This window comes from Rousettus aegyptiacus, unplaced genomic scaffold (genome assembly GCF_014176215.1).
Source record: "Rousettus aegyptiacus isolate mRouAeg1 unplaced genomic scaffold, mRouAeg1.p scaffold_m13_p_5, whole genome shotgun sequence".
Lineage (NCBI taxonomy): Eukaryota > Metazoa > Chordata > Mammalia > Chiroptera > Pteropodidae > Rousettus > Rousettus aegyptiacus.
The window spans coordinates 5039876-5064902 of NW_023416308.1; the positions used below are offsets into that span (position 1 = coordinate 5039876).

At 49.8% G+C, this 25027-nt stretch overlaps 1 protein-coding gene across 2 annotated transcripts in view; it reads right to left on the reverse strand.

Annotated features, from left to right (window-relative positions):
- The window catches only part of HVCN1 (hydrogen voltage gated channel 1), a 32634-nt gene that overhangs the window by 1879 nt on the left and 5728 nt on the right, over positions 1-25027 (reverse strand). For both annotated transcript variants that reach the window (XM_016149687.2, XM_016149686.2), the window contains exons 4-7: positions 10059-10343; positions 5086-5190; positions 2571-2802; positions 280-392 (exon numbers count right to left, since the gene is read on the reverse strand). In XM_016149687.2, coding sequence (XP_016005173.2) covers positions 280-392; positions 2571-2802; positions 5086-5190; positions 10059-10343 — 735 coding nt within the window. The remainder of the gene's footprint in view (positions 1-279; positions 393-2570; positions 2803-5085; positions 5191-10058; positions 10344-25027) is intronic.

Consider the following 25027-nt stretch of genomic DNA (forward strand, 5'->3'; position numbering starts at 1 on the left):
GCAGGAAGGCTACACTTCTTGTGGATTCAGCCCACTGAAGGAGACTGCTACAGTCCGATGGGGTCCAAGGGACAATAGCAGTGACAAAGATGGGCGCGTGGCATAGTTCTGGGAAGGGGCGTTGCCTCGGCCGACTCCGAAAGGACTAGGGAGACAGCCCAGGGGCAGGGCGCTGCAGGCCAAGGGCAGCTTGCGAGCAAAGGCCTGGCAGTGAGAAGCACCATGCTGAAGTCGGGGGGGCTGCAAACGGCCAGCATTTTCCCAGAAATGTTTTCTTACCTTCTCAGAGCAGCTGAATTCAAGATGTTGGATCTTGGCGGCCAGTTGTATATTAATCTGTTTTAATCTTAACAGTTGCCGTTCTGACCGTGTCTTAACTGAGATAATTATCCCTGAAAAATAATTGAGGGTCTCAATGATACTGGTTTCCAATATAACCACTTAAAAAAAAAAGTCTATTATAAATGTATACAGTTTGGAAGATGGTGACAGACAAGTAAAACAGTTATCAATAAAGGCGTCACAACTAAGAGGGTCAGATTTTTCATTTCTGAGCTACTCAGTACCTAGTTGTGCAATATTTCTCTTCAGTTCCCATGGGCTGGAAAATCCGTAGATATAATCACTGACCAGTTGAGCATCAAGCTCCTTAACACAGCTCGTTCGCGATGGCCCTGCTGCTTAGCAGTGTGCACAAAAGCCACAAAACTACAAGGCTGGAAACACTCGAGTTTGGGGCTGGGATTGCCACTTTCCTACAGTGGTGGCCATGTTAGTCATCAGGTGATAACCTAAATCTTGGCTGACAGCGGGGTCATCTGATGGCTCCCCAATGTCCACACCACAGTGGGGATACTGTCTCAAAAGACTGCCACAACAGGGGATGCTACGCGCCCCTTTCCAAGGAAGAGTGACACATGTGCCCGTGAGGCCCGGGAGCAACAGGCCCTGGTCCCCGGCATTCTTGATTGTCACACTGGGTCCAGTTTAACCCGGTGTAACTTTTACAGACCTTTCATTCAGGCCATGCCGCTAAATATGACAGCAATGCGATAATGAGCGTTAGCCAGCCCTTCTGTGCTCCGCTACTATTTAGACAAAGTAAATGGACAAGTTCCAGATGGTTTTGGTTTCACCTGCAAAAGCGAATCTCACCATGGTGTGACAAGAGTGACGGTAGTAACTGTGGCTCATGAGTCCTTTATAACCAGTTGTGGTTTATCTACCTCAGTTGTGCATAAACTCTGTGCAGAGTATTTTTCTGTTCGATTAATGAAATTATCAATTAGCATAAGTATCTTCGATAGTATCTGAAAAGCTTTATTTCCTTTGACAGAACCCAAGTGGATGTTCTTCACTTCATGGGCTTTCTTTTAATCACTAGATCTGAACTCACCCCTAAACCCCACAGGTGCCCACAGGCAGAGCTGTTCAGATTGGCCTCACACGTGCGCGGACACAGCCCTCCACCTGTGCGGTCTCACCACGGCCAGCAGGCTGTGGAGCTCATGAGGCTGTGACAGGACCCGCTGCGCCGCCAAAGACAGGAGCCGCCAGGGCACGGCCCGCAGCCAACGGGCCGCACTGCTGCTCGCTCACTCCCGACAGACCCACGGCCTAGCGTGCTGGGCCCTGGTCCAGCGGTCCCCAAACCTGGCCGGACACCGAAATCACCTGGCAGTGCCTCAAAGACAGACAGACACACTGCCTGGGCTCCACCCCAGGCCTCTGCATCGGAGTCTCCATTATTTTTAAAAAATGTTCACTGAAGGCGATTCTGACATGGCAGGCCCATGGGCAGGCGTTTGAGCAACTCTGACTACACTGACAGCTGAACTAGCTGGCGATCACCGTCACCTAAAATCTCAGTCGGCCTGGCTTCCCTGAGACAGAAGTTCCCCATGCCAACAGGGTGTGCGCCAAGAAGAGGATTTCTACCAGAAATGTGGTAAAGCAGGATTCCCCCAAGTGTGTTCTCGAGGGTCACAGTGTACAGCACGCAACTAGGTGTTATTTCCCCCTGAAAGTGTCAAATTGGTCAATTTGGAAAACTATGGCAGTTCTCAGAGCCATCATCATGCAAACACGTGCTGTGACTTTCTCAAAGGGGGCAGGACCTAGCGCAGGGCATTTCAGCTTCCCTGCACCCCTTCTGGTGTGCCCCTCCCCAGGTGAGATGGGGTTGGGTAGGAAACACCGAAGTGAAAACAAAAGGCGCTCCGGGAGTCAGGCTGGAGGGACCAATCAGAGGTGAGGCCAACCCTTTCCACAAACGTCTAGTGATTGTGGAAACAGGGCCGAAAGGACAAGGGTAGTTCCTCTCAGAGCACGTGGCTTGCTGTCAATTCGTTGCCACAGAAGTGGCGCTGGGACACCAAATCAGACCACTTTCCTCAAGACCGCGGGGAGAAGGAGACAGGAATCCTAATGGAAACCAGCAGGTGGCCTCTGCACCCACTCCCCGGCTCTGCCCAGTCCCAGCTCCGCCCAGTCCCAGCCCCGCCCAGTCCCAGCCCCGCCCACTCCCGGCTCCACCTCTGCTCAGCAATCCAGGAGCACAGGGGACCTACCATTGATTATCCGGGCCACTCTCCACAGCCGGAGCAGAATCAGCAGGCCGAGAGCCTCAAACTCGTGCTCACGGAACAGGAGGACAATGTCAAGGATGAAAGACACCACCACGACGATGGCATCCAGGATTTCAAACTTGTGGTGTAAGAACTCCGAGCGGAAGGCATATATTTTAAAGAAAATCTCCATCATAAAGAAGGTCAAGATGACAATGCTCATGTAGTGGAATACCTGAAGGAGACAAGGAGCCACAATGAGAGCAGATCCAGGCTGGTCACAGGCTGGGGCAGGTCACACGGACCAGCTGGCCTCAGGTGCCCCTGCTTGGTCCCCAGAGAGAGAGTTCATACACTGACCAATCCGGACTTCCGCCAGCACCGCGCGCTGTTCTCTGGCTGGCAGCATAGCTGGGGACGCCACAGACCGGGCTCTGCTCTCCCATGGGCAACTGTGCGGTGGCAGCATTGAAAGCATCCACCACGCCCATGGGCACAGTGATGCCATTGCTAGGAATTTATCCTACAGCTACGTTCACACGTGTACCAAGACCTGTTGCGAGGCTATTTACTGCAGCATCGTTTGCAGAACGATAGAACTATCTATTAGAGGGCATTTGTCAAACGCATCGCAGAACCTCCATATGCAGCACTACACAATTGAAGAAGAGACCCAGGCTGATCCATGTGTATCGATTAGAAATGATCACCAAGGTAGACGGTAAGTGAAGAGTTCCCAGGTCTTGATTTATAAATGCTGGTCTTCACTAGCCAAGTGAGATGGGATGTCATCTTGGGCCCGCAAGCAAGGAAATGCTCAAAGACTAGGGAGTCATGCCAGACACAGCAGTCCACTCCAAGAGGCTCACACTGACAAAATTTGGGCCAATTTGAACATCGAAAAGAATGACTATGATTGTAATACTCTGAATACACACACACACACACACACACACACACACACACACACATCCATGAGTCCATAGCAAGTGATATGTGCACACACAGGAAAAAAAAAAAAGAAAAGCTCTACTTTACAAAAGAATATGAACTACTAGATGTAGAAGGAAAGAGAGAAATCGGTTTACATCCCCCTATCCACTCACTGGCCAGCCTGTGGATGCTACTTGCAGGGTGCTGAAGTGTCCCTGGACAGATTATTTGTAACGGCAAAAGGAGAAGTGCCCCTGGACAGCGGAGCGGCCCAGCATTCACGACCTTAATCAAGTGATCTTACAGGGTATCACTGACAGTCGACCCCCAGCCCCATGCGCCACAATATAAAGACGACGGCTCGCCAGCGAAGAACTAACTGTATAACTCTCTGGACTAACCTCTGGTTACAGGAAAATACAGAGAATAAAGGGACACCTTAAAGGACTTCTGAGGAAACAGTCTGACAAATCCAGAATGTGGGACACTGTATAAGACGATTGGCTAGACTCTTCAAACAGTCAATGTCATGAGAAAAAAAAAAAATGTGAGAAAATATAACCCAATATAACATCAAATGTCTGGATCCTCGTTTAGAAAAAAAAAAAAAAAGCACTATAAAAGACATTCTTGGAATGAATGAGGAAATTTGAATACAAACTGGTTATTAGACATTAAGGAGTAATTGATAATTTTTAAGATGTGATAACGCTATTATGGTTCTGTGGGAGAGAGACTTTATTCAAAGTATTTAGGGGTGAAGTGTTGTGATGTCTAACTTACTTTCAAATGGTCAGATAAAAATATATGGGTGCGTTTATGGATATGTCTAGATAAAGCAAATATAGCAAAATGCATAATTGCCTTTTTTTCTTAATAAAAGGTTGAAGAAACAGAAAGGCACAAGACAGTGAATATAGCAGGGATATTACTGATTCTGTTAAAAAAAAAAAAAACAGAGAAAAGAAGTTCATCGGTGGGAGGAAACGGACCTCGAGTGGGAGGAAGGATGTTTAATATTTTTTTCCATCCCTTCTATCACTTGAAAAGACATTTTTGCATTATCAGTTGAATTTTGTTTTTAGAAAAAGTGTGTAGGGAGACCCTCTTCAGGCCCCGGCCTTCTCCCATGTTGCTGATGACAGGGGCCACATAACAGTATGTTTTTGGTGAGTCCACTGCCCCTTGGGCAAATGTCTGGGACGGACTCAGGTGGGAACTGTGCATTGGTGGGCACATCCCCCAAATGGCTCCAGCCTAGGGACCACATAGGAACGTCTGCAGGAGGACACAGAGCGTGTCTGCCTCTCGGGGATGGGCAAGCAGCCACCGTGCTCTAGAATCCCACGCTCCAGCCCAGAGGTCTGGGATAACTCAAGATTCAAGGCATCGGGGGAAATGAGAACATCTCCTGCTTGTAGTAAATGCTTATCCATAATTTAGAAAGGAAGGCATTTTCTCTGCTCTTTGGCTAAAAGTACCCAGTCAGTCAAGGCCTGGCGACTCCAAGGCGAGTGCTGTCTGCACCACTCTGCCCGCCCCCCTGACGGAAGTGAACCGAATTATAGGGCTGCTGACACCTTACCCTGGCGGCATAGTTGTTCTTGTCAGGCTGGATGATCTTCAGGTCCAGAATCAGCTCGGCCAGCACCAGGAGGGCATCCAGAATGACCAGGCAAATGATGATAACCTGTGGGCCGAGAGAGGAGCAGGAAACTGTGAGACATAAGTGAGGACTCTCCTTCCACCTGGAGGGGCCGGTTTTGGAAACATCTGGGCGAACCACTGGGGGAAAATGCCAAGGCTGGGAAGCTGCCGCCCACAGCCCAAGCGCCCTGCAGGGGGCCTGCTGGGGCCCAGGTCCTCTCACGGAAGCCCCTCCTTCTGCCACCTCCCCCGCCTGTCCGCCCCAAGGTAGTGCCTGTCCTAGAGCTGCTCTCTGTACAGCTCACTGACCCTCGGTCACCGCTCATCTTTCTCTTACTCGTTCACTGCTTCCCAGTATCTCTCCAACCAAATTGCTAATTCCTAGATAGCAAAAAATATATAAGTAATCCAAAAGTTTTGACACGTGTATGTTTTTCCAGTTCTGAGAACTGTTCTTGCCAGGGTGAGCCCAGAACAGATGTTCAATAAATAATCAAGAACACCCAGCCTCAGAGATCTGAGCCGTGGAAGGACTTCCAGGGACTGCCTCCCTCAGCCGGCCCGGTTAAAGTGATATCCACTATGTACATAACACAGCTTCCATCCAGAGCTGTGAGACAGCTGCCCCAATACGGGGTGGGGTATGCGGGGTGGGGGTGCAGGGGTGTGGCTGGGAGAGGTGAGGGGGACTGGGAAGGGATGTGGGAAAGGCAATCCCATGACCTGCCGGCCGAGGAGGGCAGTGGCGACCAGGCCGGAGTGAGCAGGTGACCTCAGTGATGGCGGTGATCATGGCGATGCCTTGAGGTGGCAACGACTTTAGTGAGGGCACTAATGGGAAGGGTGGAGGTGACAGTGTTCCCGGAGACTCTGGGGATGACGCTGTGGTGGCGGAAACGGCAGCTACGGGAGGAACCCCAGAGGACACTGCGCAATCCCTCTTTCTCCCTCTAGAAATCCTGGCCCATCCCTTGCTTCCCTGGGGCCTGCCTCTTTCACGCTCAGGTAGACAGATCTGGGCTCTGAGAGTTAATCTGCCGTTATCTTGGCAGTGTCTGCAGTTTCGGGATGAAATTCAACAAGTTCAGGCCTATGTAAGAAAGAACCATTAAGTTACAAAATAGTCACGGGGACAGAGTACACGGCACAGGGGCTGTAGTCCACAGAATTGTAACGGCCTGTGCAGAGCCAGAGGGGTGATAGAGGGATCAGGAAGGGGGGAGGTTTCATTTCATAAACCATATCAATGCCTAGCTAATGTACTGTCAACCTGAAGCTAATAAAAATGAAAAATTTTTAAAAAATAAAATTTGAAAAAGACTAACAAACCTTTGACCATTTCAAACTGTAGCTAATTATTTCAGTAATTAAAGTATTCGATGACATGGTTTATTGTGAAAATTGCGTGGCAAATTGCTTGGTAATGAAGTTTTCACACATATGCAAATTCCGTAGCTTAATAAAGAGGCAAGCCTCTGGTGGGTCTTTTTTCCTTCCTCCCTCCTTCTTTCCCTCCTTCCCTTCTTCCCTCATTTCCTCCCTCCCTCCCTCCCTTTCTTCCTTCCTCCCTCCCTCCCTTCCTCTCTCTCTCCCTTCCTTCCTTATTTGGTTTTATTTTAGAGCTAAAGGACTCTGATCTAAAACCAAGACACAGAGATATAAAAAACCAGTGGAATATTCAGCCATGAAAAGAAATGAAGTCCTGATGCACACTGTAACACGGATGAACCAAGAAAACACTGTGCCAAGTGAAAGAGGCTGGTCACCAAAGACCATAGATACTGTACAATTTGTATGAAATGTCCATAACAGGTAAATCTATAGAGACAGAAAGTAGATCAGTGGTTATTAGGGCCTAGGGGGTTTATTATTTAATGGGCATCAAACCTCCTTTTGGGGTGATGAAAACATTGTGGAATTAGATAGTGGTGATGGCGGCAAATACTGTGAATGAAGTAAATAAATGCCACTGAACGAATTAAAGTGGTCCACTCTGTGTTATATGTATCTCACCTCTAAAGAAACAGACAGACCCAAGGTCACACAACTACGATGCCTGGGCCCCCACCCTGGCCACTCTGAACTAACCTCCGAGGCCCCGAATTTACGAGTTCACGAGCAGTTAGCTCTATATCTGAGGGGAGTCACGCGAATTCTGAGACTTCGGGGAGGCTGGTTAGTGTCAAGCCCTGGCCTGGCGGCGATGGCAGTGCCTGCAGCCGAAGGCGGTGGTGCGGAGTGTGGGCGGCTACGGGCGGCCAGTCCTGGGCCACCTGCCCCAAGCGCCTGGACCTCGGGCACATCTCTCGACACCCCCGAGCCTCGGCGTTAACTCTAAGCTTCAGTGTCCTCCTGGGGAAAGTGAGGCCGGTCATACTTTCCATCCCCGAGCGACGGCGGGAGCATCGCGTGAGATGACGTGGGGAGGGTGCTGGGCACAGGGCCCGGCCACAAGGAGCCGGTAACAAAAGTGCAGCTCTTCACGGCTCTCGTCCCCGGTCCCTCCGTGGTTTCCACGGAGGCCCGACACACCCAGTGCGCTCGCCCTTGGCTGTGCCACCCCACGTGAGAAGCGACGGCAGTTAACCATGTGTCATGTCACCCCGGCCACCTCCAACGATGGGGACAGGTGGAGACTGCATCCAGGGGAGGGAGGGCAGAGTCTCCTCGCATGCTCATTCCACTGGCACAGATCAATCCCCGGACCTGGCATCCCTCGCCCCGACGTGGCCTGCCTCGACAGCTCTGGTCACGTTACCCCGTCTCGCCCACGTTTAGGACCCGTGATGGCTGTCCCCTGCCCATGGGCGATGCCCTCCTAGTGCTTCCTCTCTTCTGACTATACACGGGCCGTGTGGACCCTTCTCAATTCCTCCAACGCCGCAGGCCCTTGCCCTCGAGAGCTCTTTGCAAACAAGGCCCCCTGCCCGAAAGCCCTGCCCCGCCCCCACCCACAGAGCTCACTCCTGCCCACCGACCCTCAGGTGTTAGATGAAATGTCGCTCCTTCCGCCACACACGCCCTCCGCCTCCCACTCCTAGATCACGTCTCCCCTCAACCCCGGGGCCTCTCACAGCCCCTCCTGTCCCCCTGCAAGGGGCTTCTCTCCACTTGTAACCAGCATCTATCTGTCTGGGTGACTTCTGGAATGCCTGCCTCTCCACTGAGCACGGATCCTCCGTGAGTGAGGGCAGGTGTGTGTCCGCCATGCTCGCCGCTGTACCCCGGCACATAGTAGGTGCTAAAAATACAACTGTTGCGTGGATGAATACACATCTCTACTTATTTTGCAACAGTCAGTCTTCTTTTTCCACAGTACGAGTATCTCTGGGGGGCCCCAGCTCAGGGGGCCAGCCTGAGCCATGCGGCCAAGTGGACCCAGTCAGGAGAGGGGGCACTTTGTAGTGGTGGGCGGGGCAAAGGGGGGGGCGGAGCGGGGGCGTCCAGGGCTCCCCTTGCAGCTGGGAGGAGGCTGGCTCCTTCCTTCTGCTCCTGAAATTGAAGGTTTGGTATTTCAATCCCAACAACTTAATACCACGTTTCCTTTGCTGTCACAGCCACAGAGAGAAGTGAACAGAAAGGCGGGCCGGGCTGTTTGGCCTGCACTTTCTCTCTAAGCCACACGCAAGAGAAAGACCAAAATAAATTTTTTTTTTTTTCTATTTTACCCTGGAACAAAGTCAGTGATGGGAGGGGCAGGGACGGTTTCTCCCTGCTTCAGAAGGGACATTGGGTCTTGGTAGGAATTGGGTTATTTTGGTTTCAGAGGACACTTACTGCTGGGTCCCCAAAATGGCTTCATTTGAGAGCTGGGATGACAAGGGGCTGCGAGCTTCCCTTATGTCCCTGAGCCCCTTGCATTCTCCTGGGATGCTGACAGGCTTGTGGACACCTGCTCGCCCGCCTCGGGGCTCGGGGTGGGCTTCAGAAAGCTGGCTGAACTCAACCTGCCTTTGTCCTTCAAAGTCAGAGGACGTCGGGGCAGGTCCTGAATCCCACAGAAAGTTCCAGTCCCTTTGCTATTTGGAGTCAGGCATCCCTGTCATGTTCTCCCCACAATCACACCTGGAGGCTGGGGGCACGTTAAGCCAGGCGGATGTTTGTGGCATCACTCCGCGAAAGAAGAGACTGAGGCCCCCACGGCAGTGAGCCTGCGAGGCACGGGACCTCTGTTGGCCTTGTCCAACTCAGGGCAGGCACGTCATGTTTGCTGAGTGAATGCAGGAGTGTTTCTTCTGCCTTCGACGTTTACACTTTCGTTTGTGAGTGCACGGGTGGTAAAATTCGCACAACATAAAATGCATGATTTCAACCATTTCGAAAAGCGTAAAGTTCGGTGACATTAAGCGTATTCTCAAGGTTGTGTAACTAACGTTCCCCACTATGTGGTTCCAGAACATCTTTCTCATCCCAAGTGGGGGCCTTGTGTCCACGGGCAGTCACCGCCCCTGCTTCCCTCCCTCAGCTTGTCAAGACCACCAAGCTGCTTTCTGTCTCTAGGGTTAACCTACTCTGGACGTTACATATAAACAGAATCACGTGATATATGATCTTTGGTGACCGGCTTCTCTCGCTCAGCATCTTGCTTGCAAGGTTCGTCCCCATTGCGGAGGGTGTCAGGGCTCCATTCCTGTTTAGGGCTGAGTATGGACAGACTCCATTTTGCTAATCCTTCCTCAGCTGATGGCCCTTTGACTTTTCGATGACGATTTATTTAATCCCCGACTCCAGGGGACCCGCCCAGTGTACCCGCTGGCTGCTGTACGGGCACCTGGCACACGGTTGTCCTCGGGGGACAACTGCACAATGAATGAGGCAGCGGCAGAGAGCCGCCCCACCCCGGCCTCGTGACTCTCAGCTGCGGGCTCTGCCCACCCCCGCCATGGGCACCCGGGGCCCCTGCCCACCTACCTGAAACCTGTGGGAGCTGAAGAGCTTCCTCAGCGTGCTCCTGAAGTCGAGGGGCCGCCGCGGCACGGAGACGGGGGCCGCGCTGGGGTCGGCGGCTCTGCCCTCCTCGCCCGCGGCCGGCGTTGCTGGCGGCTGCTCCTCCTCCTCCTCCTCCTCCTCCTCCTCGTTCTCCCATTTCTCGTAGTTGACGTTCCAGGCGTGGTAGTCGTCCCCCACGACGGTGAAGTGCTTCAAGAACTTGCTCATCCTCTCAGCGGGAGCCACCTTGGCCCTGCGGGTGACCGCCTGAAGGGAGGGGACAGCGAGCACTCAGGCAGGGTGGCCCTCGGAGCCCATGCAGCCCGTGCGGACCCCACGTCTCGCGGGCAGGGTGCAGGGTTGTAGCTGGAGAGGGCCGCAGGGGAGACGCAGCCCCAGCGCTCAGGGCGCCCAGCGAGCACACAGACCGTGAGGTCACGGTGGTTTCTGGGGCTTTTATTTTTGGAATCGAAGTTCTCAGTGCCGGTGAGCCAACAGGAAACGCCAGACCCCGTCAGGCCTGTCGCCGTAGTCTGGTTGGCAGTAACCAACGTCATTGGTACTGCAGCCCAGTCCAGGCCCACGTGTAAAGCCCGGAACAGCGGACCCATGGTTCATAAGCATCGCCACCTGACAAACCGGAGGTGAGAGTCGGTGGGGCGGGGCGGGGGGGGGGGGGGGGAGGGGTAAGCCAAAAGTAAAAGTACCCACAGTTTCACAGAAAAGTGAAGGGCCGGCCCCCCTTCACGCCACAGCTCAGTCCTTGAAAGGTGAGCAGCAAACAGATTTTTCTGAAGTTCGGCCAGTACTAGTTTAGACACACCATGGACAGTTGTTTAAAGACGGATGACTTCAAAGCAAAAAAAACAAAAACAGAAACAAAACCAAAAACAAATAATTCTCCCCACTTTCCCCAGGTAATAATTGTTTTATGGAGTTCGATAATGAAATCGTTCGCGTAGGGGTACGAGAAAAGGCAGTATGACCAGTGGAATAGGGAGGCAGAGCCCAAAGCAGACCCGGGTTCCTCTGGAAACCTGGGTGTCATGTTGGTGGCAGCCCAGATCAGTGGGGAAAGGCTGGAGAGGCTAGGACATCTGGCTTTCTCAATTAAAACTAAAAAATAAAATAAAAAGGAAATAAAAGACCTCTCCCTCACACCACACACAGAATAAATTTCAGATGCATTAACATTAACATATATAAATGAATTTTTATAAAACTTTACAAGTCTTAGAACAAAATACAGGCAAGTGTCTTTATGATCTCAAGACAGGGAAAGATTGCTTAAATAAGACACAAAACACTAGACTTGACTCATCAAAACTAAAAGCTTTTATATCACACACACACACACACACACACACACACACACACACCTCTACAAAGGCACACTGCAGATTGGCAATAAGTATTTGCAATGTACCTAATAGACAAAGATTTAGTATCCAGAACATATAAAGAAATCTTACCTCAAAAAGATAACTCCATGGGAAACTAGGTAATGGTTATTAATAGGCAGGTTACTTAAGAGGAAACTTAAATGGCCAAGACACTCGACTTCACTAGTACTCAGGAAAATGCAAATGGAGGTAACAACCACACACCTTTCACTCTTTAGATTGGCAAGAATTTGAAAGTCTGCAATGGCAAATACTGGTGACGGTGTGAAGCAATGGGGTCTCTTGAACACTGAAGATCCCAGCAGACACTGGCACCACTATTTTTTTTGGAATGCAATATTCTGTCCCTGGATAGGCACCAAAGAAAAATTCACTCACGTGTGCTCAAATCAATAATATGTTCAAGAATGTTCCCTGCAAATGTTCACCTAAGTAGTGGGAAATGAATCTCCTCTACTCATGTGACGGAATACTATACAGCAGTTAAAAAGAAGGAACTATGTCTCTTTGCACCATGGAGGACATCCGCTGGTACTCGCTCTGTAGCACTGAACACAGTAGATCGCTCCTTTCTTCAAACATTTCTCTCATTGGCTTCTGGGAGTCCACGCTCTCCTGATTTCCCTCCTGCCTCAATGGTTCCTCCTTGCCAGTCTGGCTTACTGGAATTCTTAAGAGGAAGACTTTGAATTTATGTATCGGCATTCCCAGGGCTCGGGCCCATGACTCCCTCTTTTCTCTGTACTAAGTTCTTAGGGGGTCTCATTCAGCAGCATGATATGTAAATACTATTCCTAATCCCAGTCTCTCCCCTGAAGTCCAGATACGGTACCCAACTGTTTACAGCAGCAGTCCCCACCCTTTGTGGCACCAGGGATCGGTACCGGTCTGTGGCTCGGGGGTTGGGGACCCCTAATTTATAGGACATCACCCTTAGTTATCTAATAGCTACCTTACACTTAAACATGTCCAAAACAGAATTATTCATTCATCACTCAAACATTCCCCTTCTCGGTGTATAATATTTCATTCGTCTGTTTCCTTAGGCCAGTGACTCTGGCCCCATTCTCGATCCTTTCTCTCACTCGCAAACACCTGCCTAACAGTAAATTTCGTTGGCTCTACCTTTAAATGACATTCCAAGTAAGCCCAGTTCTCCCATCTACATCGCTGTTATCTGGTTCAAATCAATCCTCTCCTGCCCTCTCTTGCCTGGATTACTGCGGCAGCCTCCTCGCCTCCTCCCTGTATCCATGCTCCATATGGCAAGCAGAAAGAACTTACTGAAACATAAATGCGATAACGTCACGTCCTTCCTTGAAACCCTCAAATGTTTCAGCACCCCTAGTTCCTCTTCCTGATCCCCAAGTAAATCCAGTGCCTGTTGGAATTCTCTTCCCCATGGTTTGCTTGCACCTCCTCTCAGGTCAGGCCTCTGCTCAAATATCATCAGACTCTTCTGAGACCTTGTCTGGTTGCTCTCCCCAAGTCACACTGCCTTCCCCTTACCTGGCTTCATTTTTCTTTATTGCACTCATTGCTGCTGACATTATCTATGTACTTGTTTATATGTGTATTAGCTCCCTCCCCAACTAGACTCTAAGCTCCATGAGAGTGGGACTTTTCCCATCTTGTGCAACTGTCCACCCCGTGCCTTGCACACAAATCACTAAAATATTTAAGTGACTAAATGAATACAGCAATGTGGACAAATCTTCAAAAATACGTTGAGTATAAAAGGAAGATATGGAAGAGCATTACCAATATAATAACCCTTAACCCATTTCCCATCCCAAGGATACTCCACTGTGGTGCTCGAGGCTGCAGCATTTACCCCGAGATAACTCGTGGATTAAGGTCCAAACCTCCCCCTCCCCCTAAAGTTTGCCACAAAATATCTCACCTTCATTATTATTTTCACATTGCTCTAGTATATCCATAGTCTTTGGAAACAAAGTAAAAATTTAAAAATGCACGCAAAAGATTACTATGTACTACTCTTGGAATGTGCAAAAATGGGAGTGTAAACATACAAAAGAATGGGATTTCTGCTTCTGACCATGACAGAGTAACTGGTATAAATAGCTATAAAACTGGAGAAAATATGTGAAAGTTACTGTGATCCCGAGAGAAAAGAAACATATGGGATGAGCACCACAATTGCCTTGGCTTTCTGCCTAGAGGTACTTTCTGGACCGCGGAGGCACAGATTATAGAGTTCAGGGCTACTGAGCCTCCTTCCCTCAGGAATGTGCATGGCAGAGAAAAGGAAGTCGTGCAAAGAAGCAGCTCCAAATTTGGAGTTTGGCTGAGTCTTAAACTTCACATGTGCAGAGCAAGACTCCACGAGGCAGGCCAAATTACAAGTTTTAGGGGGAAAAAAAGACTCTTGGGGAACTGTGAGCTGAATAACTACCATGGACTAGCACAGGGCAGAGTGAGGGGATCTGCGAGTTCCAAACAGCCACAGTGAGAGATCTCACTGAACACTGAGCATTCAGTAGGAATTCTAGAAAAGCCATGCTTCTCAGTAAAACTAATCTAGCCCTACAGTTAGGGCTATGTTAAGCCCATCCCAACTAAGCCTGGAAAAGATCAAGCTGCTCCCCAAGTAAAACAAGTGCCTGTTGGAACAAAACTCAACACTCCGTTAGGAAAGATAGCAAAATACAATCAGTGACATAACATTCATAATGTCCAGCATATAATAAAAAATTACTAGACAAAAAAATAAGTAGAAAATGTGGTCATAACCAGTTAAAAAAATTAGCTTGTTAGCTCAAAATGGACAGAGATAATGGAATTGGCCAACAAAGACTTGAAAATAGTTATATAAATATGTTTGAGGGTTTCAAGGAAAACATGAACTTAATAAAGAACAGAGAATCTCAGTAGAGAAATGGAAACTATAAAAAAAGATATGAATGCAACCTAAATGCCCATCAACAGGTGATTGGATAAAGAAGTTATGGTTCATAGTTCATATATACAATGGAATATTACTCAACCATTAAAAAAATGAAATCCTACCATTTGCAATGACATGGATGGACCTAGAGGTTATTATGCTGAGTGAAATAAGTCAGATAGAGAAAGATAAATACAATTTCACTTATATATGGACTCTAAGGAACAAAAAGAACAAAATTATCAAATCAGACTCACAACTATAGAGAATAATCCAGCGACAGGCAGAGGGGAAAAGGTATTGGGAGGCTGGGAGAAAGGCGTGAAGGGTTAAAGAAGTACAAATTAGTAGTTGATAGATGGTCATGGGGATGGGAATGCAGTCAGGATTAACATAGTAGCGAGGTGGAGAGCCAGAGGAGAGAAATGGCAGTTAGGGGGATCGTTTTATAAACTATATAAGCGTCTAACCCATGTACTATATACTCGAAACTAATAATAAAATAAAATTTAAGAACAACAAAAAAATAAGAGATACAAATGGATACTTTAGAACTTAAAAATACATAAAATGAAAAAGCTGATTAGATGCTACAAGAAGGAAAAATCGTTGAACTTAAAGACACAGTAATAGAAAATACCCAGTGGAAGGATGGATAGAATAAGGCTGGGGGGGGGCAGGGAAAGAATGGCGCCTCAGAGACAGTATTAAGTGGTCTAACATACATGGACCTGGAGCACCGAAAGGAAATGAGAGAGATTAGGGCAAAAAATTATATATCCTTGGAGAAATAATGGCCGAAAACAATCTCCAAATTTGAAGGAAAAATAGAGACGTGTAGATGCAAGAAGCTCAATGAATGCCGGGAGGACAAACATACAGAAGAATGGACCGGAAGGAGATCGCAACCTCAGGACGGTGGCTGTGAGGACAGCATAAGGGCCGAAAATGGAGGAAGTCAGAAAGAGCTTGGCCTCCAGCTGAAAAACCTTTTCTTAAATTACAAAAAAAGATTCGAGGAAAATATGACAAAGTGTTAATAGCTGCCAACTCAGGATGATGTTTACATAAGCATATAATATTTTTATATTTTTACATTTTTCAAAGTAAAATAAAACAATCTTTCTCCACGAATACACCTTTGGATGCACGCTCAGATTTGTTTTCACCATAAATTTCGTGAGCTCGGGAAAGGTTTGAGTCCAAATAAATTACCTGGCGTGACTGCCCCCCCTCTTTCCGAGGTGGGAGCTTTTCAGGGCTGGGCAGCCGCGATTTCTTCAAAGTCACAGTACACTTAGGACTAGGACTCAAGTTCCTGGGCCCAGTTCACTGTGTTTTCTTCTGTTCTGAGGTGCCTTGAATATTTTCGAGCTCCGGATTAATCCAAGAATACCACCTCTTTCATAAGCCTCCCCTGAACTCCAACATTTTCTCGTTAAAGGGCCCGGAGTCTGTGGGGTGAGGTTACAGGTGGTGCGTGCGGAGGTTGTGGTGCCCTGAAATGCTACATCGGGCATCCATGGTTTGAACTCCAGGCTGCCTCCCCTGCCCTGTCTCCCATGTTGTTCGAGTACCTTGGGAGCCCCCTGATTTGACACTTCCTCAGATGCGCAGGGGCCCAAGGAGAGCTTATGACCACTGACTGCATAACCTCCCGCGAGGGAACGTTCCGGTCCTTTCCCCACCCGTGATCCTGGGGCCTGTCGGGCTCCCTTCTCCCCACGCCATTCATTTTCTCCTCCACCACTACCCTGGTCCTAGCCTTCATCCTGTCCCCCAGAAGCCTGCAGTGGCCTCCTTACAGATCTCTCCTTTGACCCAGTTCTAGCACATTCTGTACCCAGAAGCCCGAGTGGGTTTCATCAGCCCTCACCTCTGACCACAGCATCTAATCACATCACTGCCGCCTCCCTGCCTTTTGCTCTTTGATTAAACATCCACGATCCTTCACACGATATTTGTGGCCCAGTGGGGTTTGGCCTTATCTCCCTCCCCACAACCTGACCTGCTCCCCATGCTCCAGCTGCGCTGGCTGCCCTCTGTCCCCAAGTGTGTCATACTCCCCCCTCTGAGCCTCACACAGCCTCTCCCCACTCCGGCCTGGCCTCACTCTCACTCATGCTTGACGCCTCGACTGAAATGCCCCTTCCTCAGACAGGCCCTCCTTGAGCCCTAAAATCTAAACCAGACCCCTTCTCAATTTTTTTTTTCTTTTTTCTTTTTTTATGGTGGCATTGGTTAACGAAATCTGGTACCCTTCTCAATTTTATAACCTCTCTTTATACTCTTTACTTTTCCTAAAAGAGGCCTCATCACAGTTTCTAACTAGAAAACTTTTTTGGTGCAGCTGTTTGTTCATTACTTATCTCTCTGCACCAGCATTCTGCTCCACGAAGGCAGGGTCTTTGTCCCCCGAGTCGCATGTGGCACCTGACCTGGAGCAGAAGCCCATCAAGCACCTGTTGGATGAGGGCACTGGTACCTTGTGTCCCACGAGAGGCTGCAGCTTATCTGAGGTAAGACCCTCCCCTCCTGCCAGATTCCCCAGGCTGGCCTCGTGCTAAGCCTCCAGGTGGCTACTAGCCATAATTTCAGCCTAAAATATACCTCATGTGGTAGATGGAAACCTCCTGTATGACTTCTCAGTATGGTGAGAGCCTCAGGGTGTTTTGCAAAAACCACATTGATATTTTACAGGAGAGGAAATTTTTCTTTCTGAAACCTTGTGACTACTCAAGAAGCCGTTTTGAGTAATTTGGGATGAAAATATTTACAGCACCCAGCAGAGCAGAAAACAACTCTGGTTTTAAGTCAAAAACCTCTCATTCCAGAAGCAGAAAAGTTCCAGAAGAGGGCAAAGATATAGCAGCTCACGGAAACGTGGGCCTCCGCAGCCTCCCATCCCACCCGCCCTGCTAGAAACAACAGACGGACGGACTCGGCAAGTCGCACAGGGTTCGCCCTCAGCGCCTGGCCCGGAGCAGCTCCTCTACGAGTGATGGCTATTCTCACGATTCTTCAACAACAAAAACTCGCATCTCCACTCCTCCGACTTCATCGTGTGCCTGCTTGCCTGCCCGCAGCTGGCCTCTGCAACCCCCAGACTTTCCAATCACGTGAACCAATATGTGGCTTAAGTCTACATGGAGTCGTTTCTGTCACTTGCAACCCCGAGAATCTAGACCAGCAGAGTCCCTGGCGCCGAACAGCCCCCCATCTCTATCCCCCTTGCATTACCCCTTGCTGACCCACTATATCCTGACGCTACTCTCTCTGGGGTCACCTTTCCATATCAAAGACCACCACTGTGGTTCCCACCCGCTCGCCGGCGCTGCATCCTCTCATGCTGCTGACTTTTCCAGAGTCTCGTCTCTTGATTTTCTATCTCTGGCTGCTCTTCTCAGAGTTCTACACGGTGTGCCTGTCCCCACACCATGTGAAGTCCTCTAGACCTGACCCTGTCCTGGTGCAGGGTGACTCCCCGCCTTTGGTGGTCTCAACGCGCTTGTGTTCTCGGTGCTGCTCATGCTCAAATCAGGGTCTCCACCGGGATATCTGGTATTCCGCCAGGTCCTCGGTGTGCTGCGACGCAGACTGAACTCATTTCTTATCTGTTCCCCGCCACCCCCCCCCCATACCCACCGTCTTCCATTCATCCCCTAGGGCAGAGTGTCACATCTACCCTGCTGCCCAAGCCAAGAGCCAATGACCACCCTTGGCCCCTCCCTCCCTGGACTCCAGTGTGACCTCCCAGACACTGCTCAGGCTCCTCCTCCTTCCCCGTCTGGCCCCTTCCTACCCCTGGGAAGCCTGCACCAGCCTCCTCCCTCGGCCTCCTGCCTCCCATTCTTTCTCTCCACACCGTGGTGGCCAGCGTCACCTTTCTCCAGTGCCAACCTTGCTGTGTCCCTGCTGTCACCTACCCTCCACCACTTAATAACCTCCAGTTCCCCAACCCCCGCCTATAGGACCAAGCCAGAGCTCTCTCGGTCTCCCCGGGCCTTGGTCTCCTCCTTGCCTCCGCCATGCTCCAGCTGCACAGAAGGCCTCACAGTTCTAGAACAAACTGCACCTCGCTTGCTTCTAGGACTCTGCACGCTGTCCCCACTGTCTGGAATCCCCTCTGCCTGTCTCACCCTCATTCTCTCGGGCCTTACAGACATCTAGATTTTATCTCCCCTGGGAAGCCTTCTTTAACCACCACCCGCCGGGCGAGGGTCCTTCCTCTATTTCCCCATCACGCCACTTACTAGCTAGCACTGTGAACGGGGCGACACTCTCTCTCCCTCAGTCACAGAGAGAGGCTCAATGAATCTCCTTCTCTTTAACATGCGACAGGTAAAATTACTAGCTGAGAGTAAAGGGGGAAAATGAAGAAAACAGACTTAGAAGAGATGGAGAAAAAAATGGCCTCATGAATGGCTATTTTTACAGGCTCCGAGGCTGCCGTCTGTAGGAGGGGGAAGTCCCTATTTCATGGTCATCAGGCAATCACAGAAAATGGCACTTTTTAAGAAATTCACCCAATTCAGCCAATTCCCAATTCCCAGGGCCCAATGTCCCTTAAGTCCCCATTCCCCCTCCCCCAAAAACTTATTTTCGGGACCCGATGTGGTCATTGATCAACACCTCCACTCCCCAGCGCCAACGAGACACAGCAGCCGTGACACCTACTGTTACCGATTATTACATCAGTGGTTATATTAACACGCCACTAGGTTCTTTACATGCGCCGTGTTTCATTTAAATTCCTAACAACCCTCTGAGGTTGAGGTCATCATTTTGGGTCTCGGTGAGGGAGGTGACATGTTCACAGACATGCACTTGGAAAATGGCGGAGCCGGGATCTGACGCCTGTGCCGTGTGACTCGGAGCCCACGCGTGAGAACGCACGGCCGAGGAGAAGCCGGTCAGCTGCTGACTGGACAGCTGCCCACCAGGAAGCTGCAATGGGCTGCACTGTGGCTGTCCCGAAATTCATGTCCACCTGGAACCTCAGAAGACGACCTTACTTGGAATATGGATCTTTGCAGACGGAATTAGTTAAAGATCTTGAGATGAAATCATCCTGGATTCAGGCTGAGCCCGATCCAACGACAGGTGTCCTTATATGAAGAGAAGACACACAGAAGATACCATGAGGAGGTGTTGTCTGCAAGCCAAGGCACACCAAGGACAGCCAGCACCCGCCCGAAGCTGGGAGAGCACGAAGCACAGACCTTCCCTCGGGGCCTCCGGGAGGAGCTGACCCTGCCGACACCTTGATTTTGGACTCCTGGCCCCCAGGACTGAGAGAATACATTTCTGTTGTTTTAAGATTCCCAGTTTGTGGACATTTGTCATGACAGCTCCAGGAAGTTAATACAGAGGGCATGTGTCCAAGTCGGCTTATGATCCCGTGAGGCGGTCTTTCCATTCTGCAGAAGGGGAAACTGAGGCACAGGAGGAGAGACCAAGTGTCCACAGTTACATGGAGTGGCAAGTGGACAGAGGTACAGGGAAGGAGACACGGCTGTAGGCCACCTGGGGACCCGTAAATAGGTATGCCCTTTTTAGGTGAGCAATCGGGTAGTTTCTTTCATCTTTTGAAAATATGAGTCTCTCCAATGTGCCAGGCATGGGAGTGAAGAAGGGGATATGCCTTAAACCAGTTTCTATCAAAATTTAAAGTGTCCCAAATCATGTGACCTGGCGAGGTGACTCCCATGAGCACACGGATGCTCGCCGCAGTCCTGCTACAACGGCCCAAACCTGGAAATGACTTCAGAGTCCATTGTTAAATGCACGATGGCAGACCCACGCGGCAGGTAAGAATGCAGTCAGCCCATGTACCCGCAGGCACCGGCATAGGAAGGTGTCCTTGATCTACAGGTAAGTAAAAACCGGCGTGTTTCAGACCGGAATGTACTATATAATTCTACTTCGGTTAAAAGCAGATAAAAATCCACAACCCAAACTAAATGATTACCTCTGGGAAGGAAGTGGGCTTGGAGGGTGACGAGAAAGTCTTGAAATTTTTTTCTACTGGGTTTAACCACAAGAAATAGTCATTTTTTGGAGGAGGATCCATCCTGCAGAGAATCGAGGGGTGAATGAAGTATTTGGGGGGAGGGAAGGAAGGAGATGAATATGTATACACATATATACCCAACACATACATAACGGGAATCTCTGAAGAGGAAACCAAAGGAACAGAATAGTTTAAGATATAACTCAAGAAAACTTTACTGAAATGAAAGACTAAAAAAGTACTGTTTTTGTAGGTCAAAACTGGTAGAAATGGACAATTTCATGTGAATCAACCTGATATATACTAGTCTAGTTTGTTGTTTTAATTTCTTATACTGAGAACCTGTTCATGTAGAATTTTTTAAAAGAAACAAACAAAGAAACCATAAGTGGTAAAGTCAGCAATATGAACTCAGGTCTACGGGCTAATTAGGGGGAAATGTAGCAGAAAAGGTGGATTTTTAAAGCAGAAAGAATAATGATATTGTAAGAGGTGGAATCAAGGTTCTGAGATGCAATCTCCCCTTCCTTAGCAGATGGGGAAGCTGAGGCTCTGTAACATAGCAACCACCACGAGTCAGTGCACAGTTCATGGTCATGCACCTGGGTCTCTTGTCTTCTGGTCCAGGGGGTCCTAAGACACACCCAGGCAAGATCAGGGGTCACCTCCCATCCCTGCCTTCCCTCCCTCCCCCGCGGCCCACCCATCACTAAGCCCAGTGCACTTTAGCATCTAAATGACCCTGGAATCTGATGTCTACTTCTCCCATCCTCTGCCACCACCCTGGCCTGCCTCATCCTCCCACACAGAAGACATCCCAGCCCCTTGCTGCTCTCCTCGCCACTCTTGCCTTCTCAGAGGCAGCTAGACAGCACTTCTTGAAACATAACCATGTCACTCTCCGCACAGAAAAAGCCTGAGGCTGCTGTCCTTAGGAAGGCCTGCGTGGCTCTTGGCTGGTACCCAGAAACTTGGGATTTGGGGAGGGTTCCCTCCGTGCCCTGATGGAGAACAGCTCGCTGTGCTTATACTGTTTGTATAAACAAAGTGTTTTATGGTGAACAAACACCTGCTCTCCTTCCACGAGTCTGGAATTCTTGTAAGCACTGGGCAGAAGGTGCCCGTGTGCCCGGCCCCCAGTGAAATCCCTGGGCACTGAGTCTCTAACAAGCTCTTCTAGATGCCGACATTTCACACGCATTGTCACAACCGACTGCTGGAGGAATTCGGCGTGCCCTGTGTGACTCCACTGGGAGAAGGGTCTGGAAGCTGGAGCCTGGCTTCCTCTGGATGTCACCTCATGCACCTTTTTTCCCTTTACTGATTTTAATTTGTGTCCTTTTGCTGTAATACATCTCAGCCGTGAGTTCAACTGCATGCTGAATCCTATGTGCCTTCCTGCAGAAACACTCAATCTGGGGGTGATCTTGGGGGGACCTCTGACACACTCTCTTAGTTAAAGCTCTTCTTGGGCTTCCCGCCGCTCTTAACAATAAAGACCTAAGTGCCTTGCAGAGGCCCACGCCTATTCTGCATGCTGCGTCCTCTGCCTGTCTGACCTCACCATTCACAGCCCTCTGTTCCGGACAGACTGTTTCCTCTTGGCTCCCTGTACTTGACAGGTTCCTTTAACCACAGGGCCTTTGCATATACACTTTTCTCTGCCTGAAATTCCCACCCCTCTTCCACCTTGTCATTTACCTTCCTCTCTTTTCCCCTTCATAAGGTCTCCCTCAAGCATCCCCGCTGCAGGAAGCTGAGCAGGCTTCTCCCCCACCCTCCACCCCAGCCCTGCCCCCGTGGAGTCACTGGAGGCCCTACAACTACTCCCCTGTGGAGTCAGGTCCACCTGGGTGTGCCACTGCTGGAGTCTGTCGCCCCCAACAGGACAGAGAACAGGTGGGCTCCTGCTCGTGCCCTATCCTGTGTCCGGCTAACTGCAGTTTCCCACTAAGTGTACCTGGAGGGTTGAGAGCATCCCTGGCTGGAAGATTCCCAGCAATAAGCTGACGACCCCAGCGCCACGCCCCACCCTAGCCCCTGGGGATTTGTGTTCTGAGGAATGCCTATTTTTAAAATCAGGGAAGTCCTTAAATAAGTGTAACAGTTTTTCCTTCTCTAGGGTGAGGAGGAAGTTTGAGGTTCACAAAACCAACCACCGTGGTGATGGCTGACTAGCTTGGGGTATGGGGGCCGCTTATGGGCTGAGGGGCCCAACTGCTGGCCCAGGTCCTCCCCACCTGCCCCCCAGAGCCAAGCACTCCAGCGTCTCCTTTTCCTGCAGGGTCAGAATCCCTCCTGTCTTGATAAGAGTCTGCCAACCCAGCAAGATGACCGTGAGGCTGGGTGCAGATGATGTGGGAAGTGGTATCTATAGCAGTGCAAACCATAGTGATTGTAAGTAAAGCACCTGCCACTTCTGAGCTCTGTGCAAAGCCCCCTTTATAACACACTGCAGAAACCCCATGAAGTGGGGGCCTGAATCTCCATTTACAGGTGAGGAAACCAGGAACAGAGAGGCCAAGCAACAGGCCCCAGGTCACACAACCAGAGCTCAAAATCCTACCCAGGCTGCCTGGCCCAGAGGCCCCTCCTTTTGTTTACAAAAGCATAGAAAGAAAATGAAAGCACAGAAAAAAATGCAGTTATCCAGCTAGAAATTAAGACCTGTCCCCAGTGTGAATGAGTCATCAAGCCACCCCTTGTTCCCCAATGTCTTAGCGATGCTTCAGCAGTGGAAAGGATGGGATAAACAGAGTTCAGGGTTCAGGGCACCCCTCTTTCTTGTACAGTGGCTGTCAGCCCTGGCTGCACACAGGAACCACCTACAAACTCTAAAGAACCCCAGTGGCTCGGTTCTAGGCCCTGAGTTTGTGATTCGGTTGGTCTGGGGGTAGCCTGGGGTGTCAGGATCTCCCATGAGCGGCCCAGGTCGAGAACCAGCACCACAAATAAACCCGGAGCCTCCAGAGGCCTTGTGAGACATGAGCCAAAGGGCTACGAGGCTTTCTAAGCACTCCCGGCTCCTGGGCTCCCCAGACGCGGCTGGTGACACAAAATCATCTGTGATGGGGACCAGGTCAGCTGATGGGCTGCAAAGCCAGCTTATCCTCATGTCTGAGCCCACAGCCCTGTGCTGAGGGGCTGGCTGCAGTCGAGCCTCCAGCCAAGTGCTTTCGGAGCTCGATTTTCTTTCATCCTCATGACTCTGCCAGAGGCTATTCCTTCCGTTTTGCAGAAGAGGAAAGCTGAGGGCCCGAGGGTGGGAAGGCCCAGCCCGCTCGGCCCCTCTCTGCAGAGCTGCTTACAGCAAAAAAGGTCTGAACCACGGGGCTAAAACCCCCACCACTTTCTCCCGTGACACAGCTGTTTTTCTCTCAAACAGCTGGGGAGCTGAATAAGCACAAAGCTCCTGAAAGCGATTCTATCAAAACAGCGTTTAAAAAACACAATTTACTCCCTAAGGATAAATTACTAAAAGGAACTTGGTCTTTGAATCAGTAACAGACTTATTTGCTGTAAGTGGTTCTGGCCCAGTCTTCCCCAGGTCCCCCGTAATGCCTCTGGACCAGCCCCTCAAATGGGCCTCTCTGTGATGACAAACAGGCTCCCTGCACCAGGAGGTCCCCAGGCAGATCCTCAGGCAGATCCTCAGGCAGATCCTTGGCTCTGCATTCCGACCCTCCGCTTTCCCTGCTGGGTCGGGCGCCCTCACACCCATCCCACCCCGGCGGCCTCCTCCGCCCTCCCCCACCACTCACCTGGACCTCCTCCCCAGCTTTACCTGCTGTCATGTATTGCAATGAGCAGACCTTCACCCTACGTAAAATTCTTTCAGTATTGATGTTGCAAAAACATGTGCAAAAGGAAATAAATTCATAATAACCCCAACACGCCGAACTTATCATCCACCTTCCTCTCTGCCTAATCCATGTCTTTTACAGTTATAATCAGAGCGCAGACAATTATGGATCCTATTTTTCCCACTAAGTTATACGCTTCAGACTTAGGCCGTTTGACCAAGAAACTTACCAAAGAGTCAACACTCTCACAGTTGCATTTTCTGATCATTCCTCATTTTTAGCTCTTTTATCAATTCTGAGACCACATTTTCTCACATTTTCACACTTCCGAAATCTGCATGTGTTTTACATTTGACCAGTTTCAGCGCTCTGCCACATTATGTCATGGTAAAGGGCGGCGCAGTTTTTTCTTCTTCATAGTGCATAAAATAACAGTGCGTCTACACTCAATGGTGTCTCATGGCCTAAAAAATATGGTGCTGTCAATGATACTTTTCCCTTTTTACTGGTTATTTCCTTTCCTGTAAGTGAGATGAACAGGCTTGATCATAAACATTTTCATGATTCCCGATAACACAGTGTCAAGATTCTTTCCCTGCACAGCTGTGTAGGTTGACCTGGTCCCTCTCTAGATGCAGGAATTAGCCACTTTCACCACGGCACGAACGGCGCCAAGCATTTCCGCCTGCTTTTTTGGTTCGCCTGATTTAATAGTGAACTACGAACGACGGGAAGTGTGAGCTATTTCCATTCGCCTCTCTCTGGTTATAAACATTGGAACTCATAGGTGTTTCTACTCTATTAGAAACGCCAAACAGAATTAT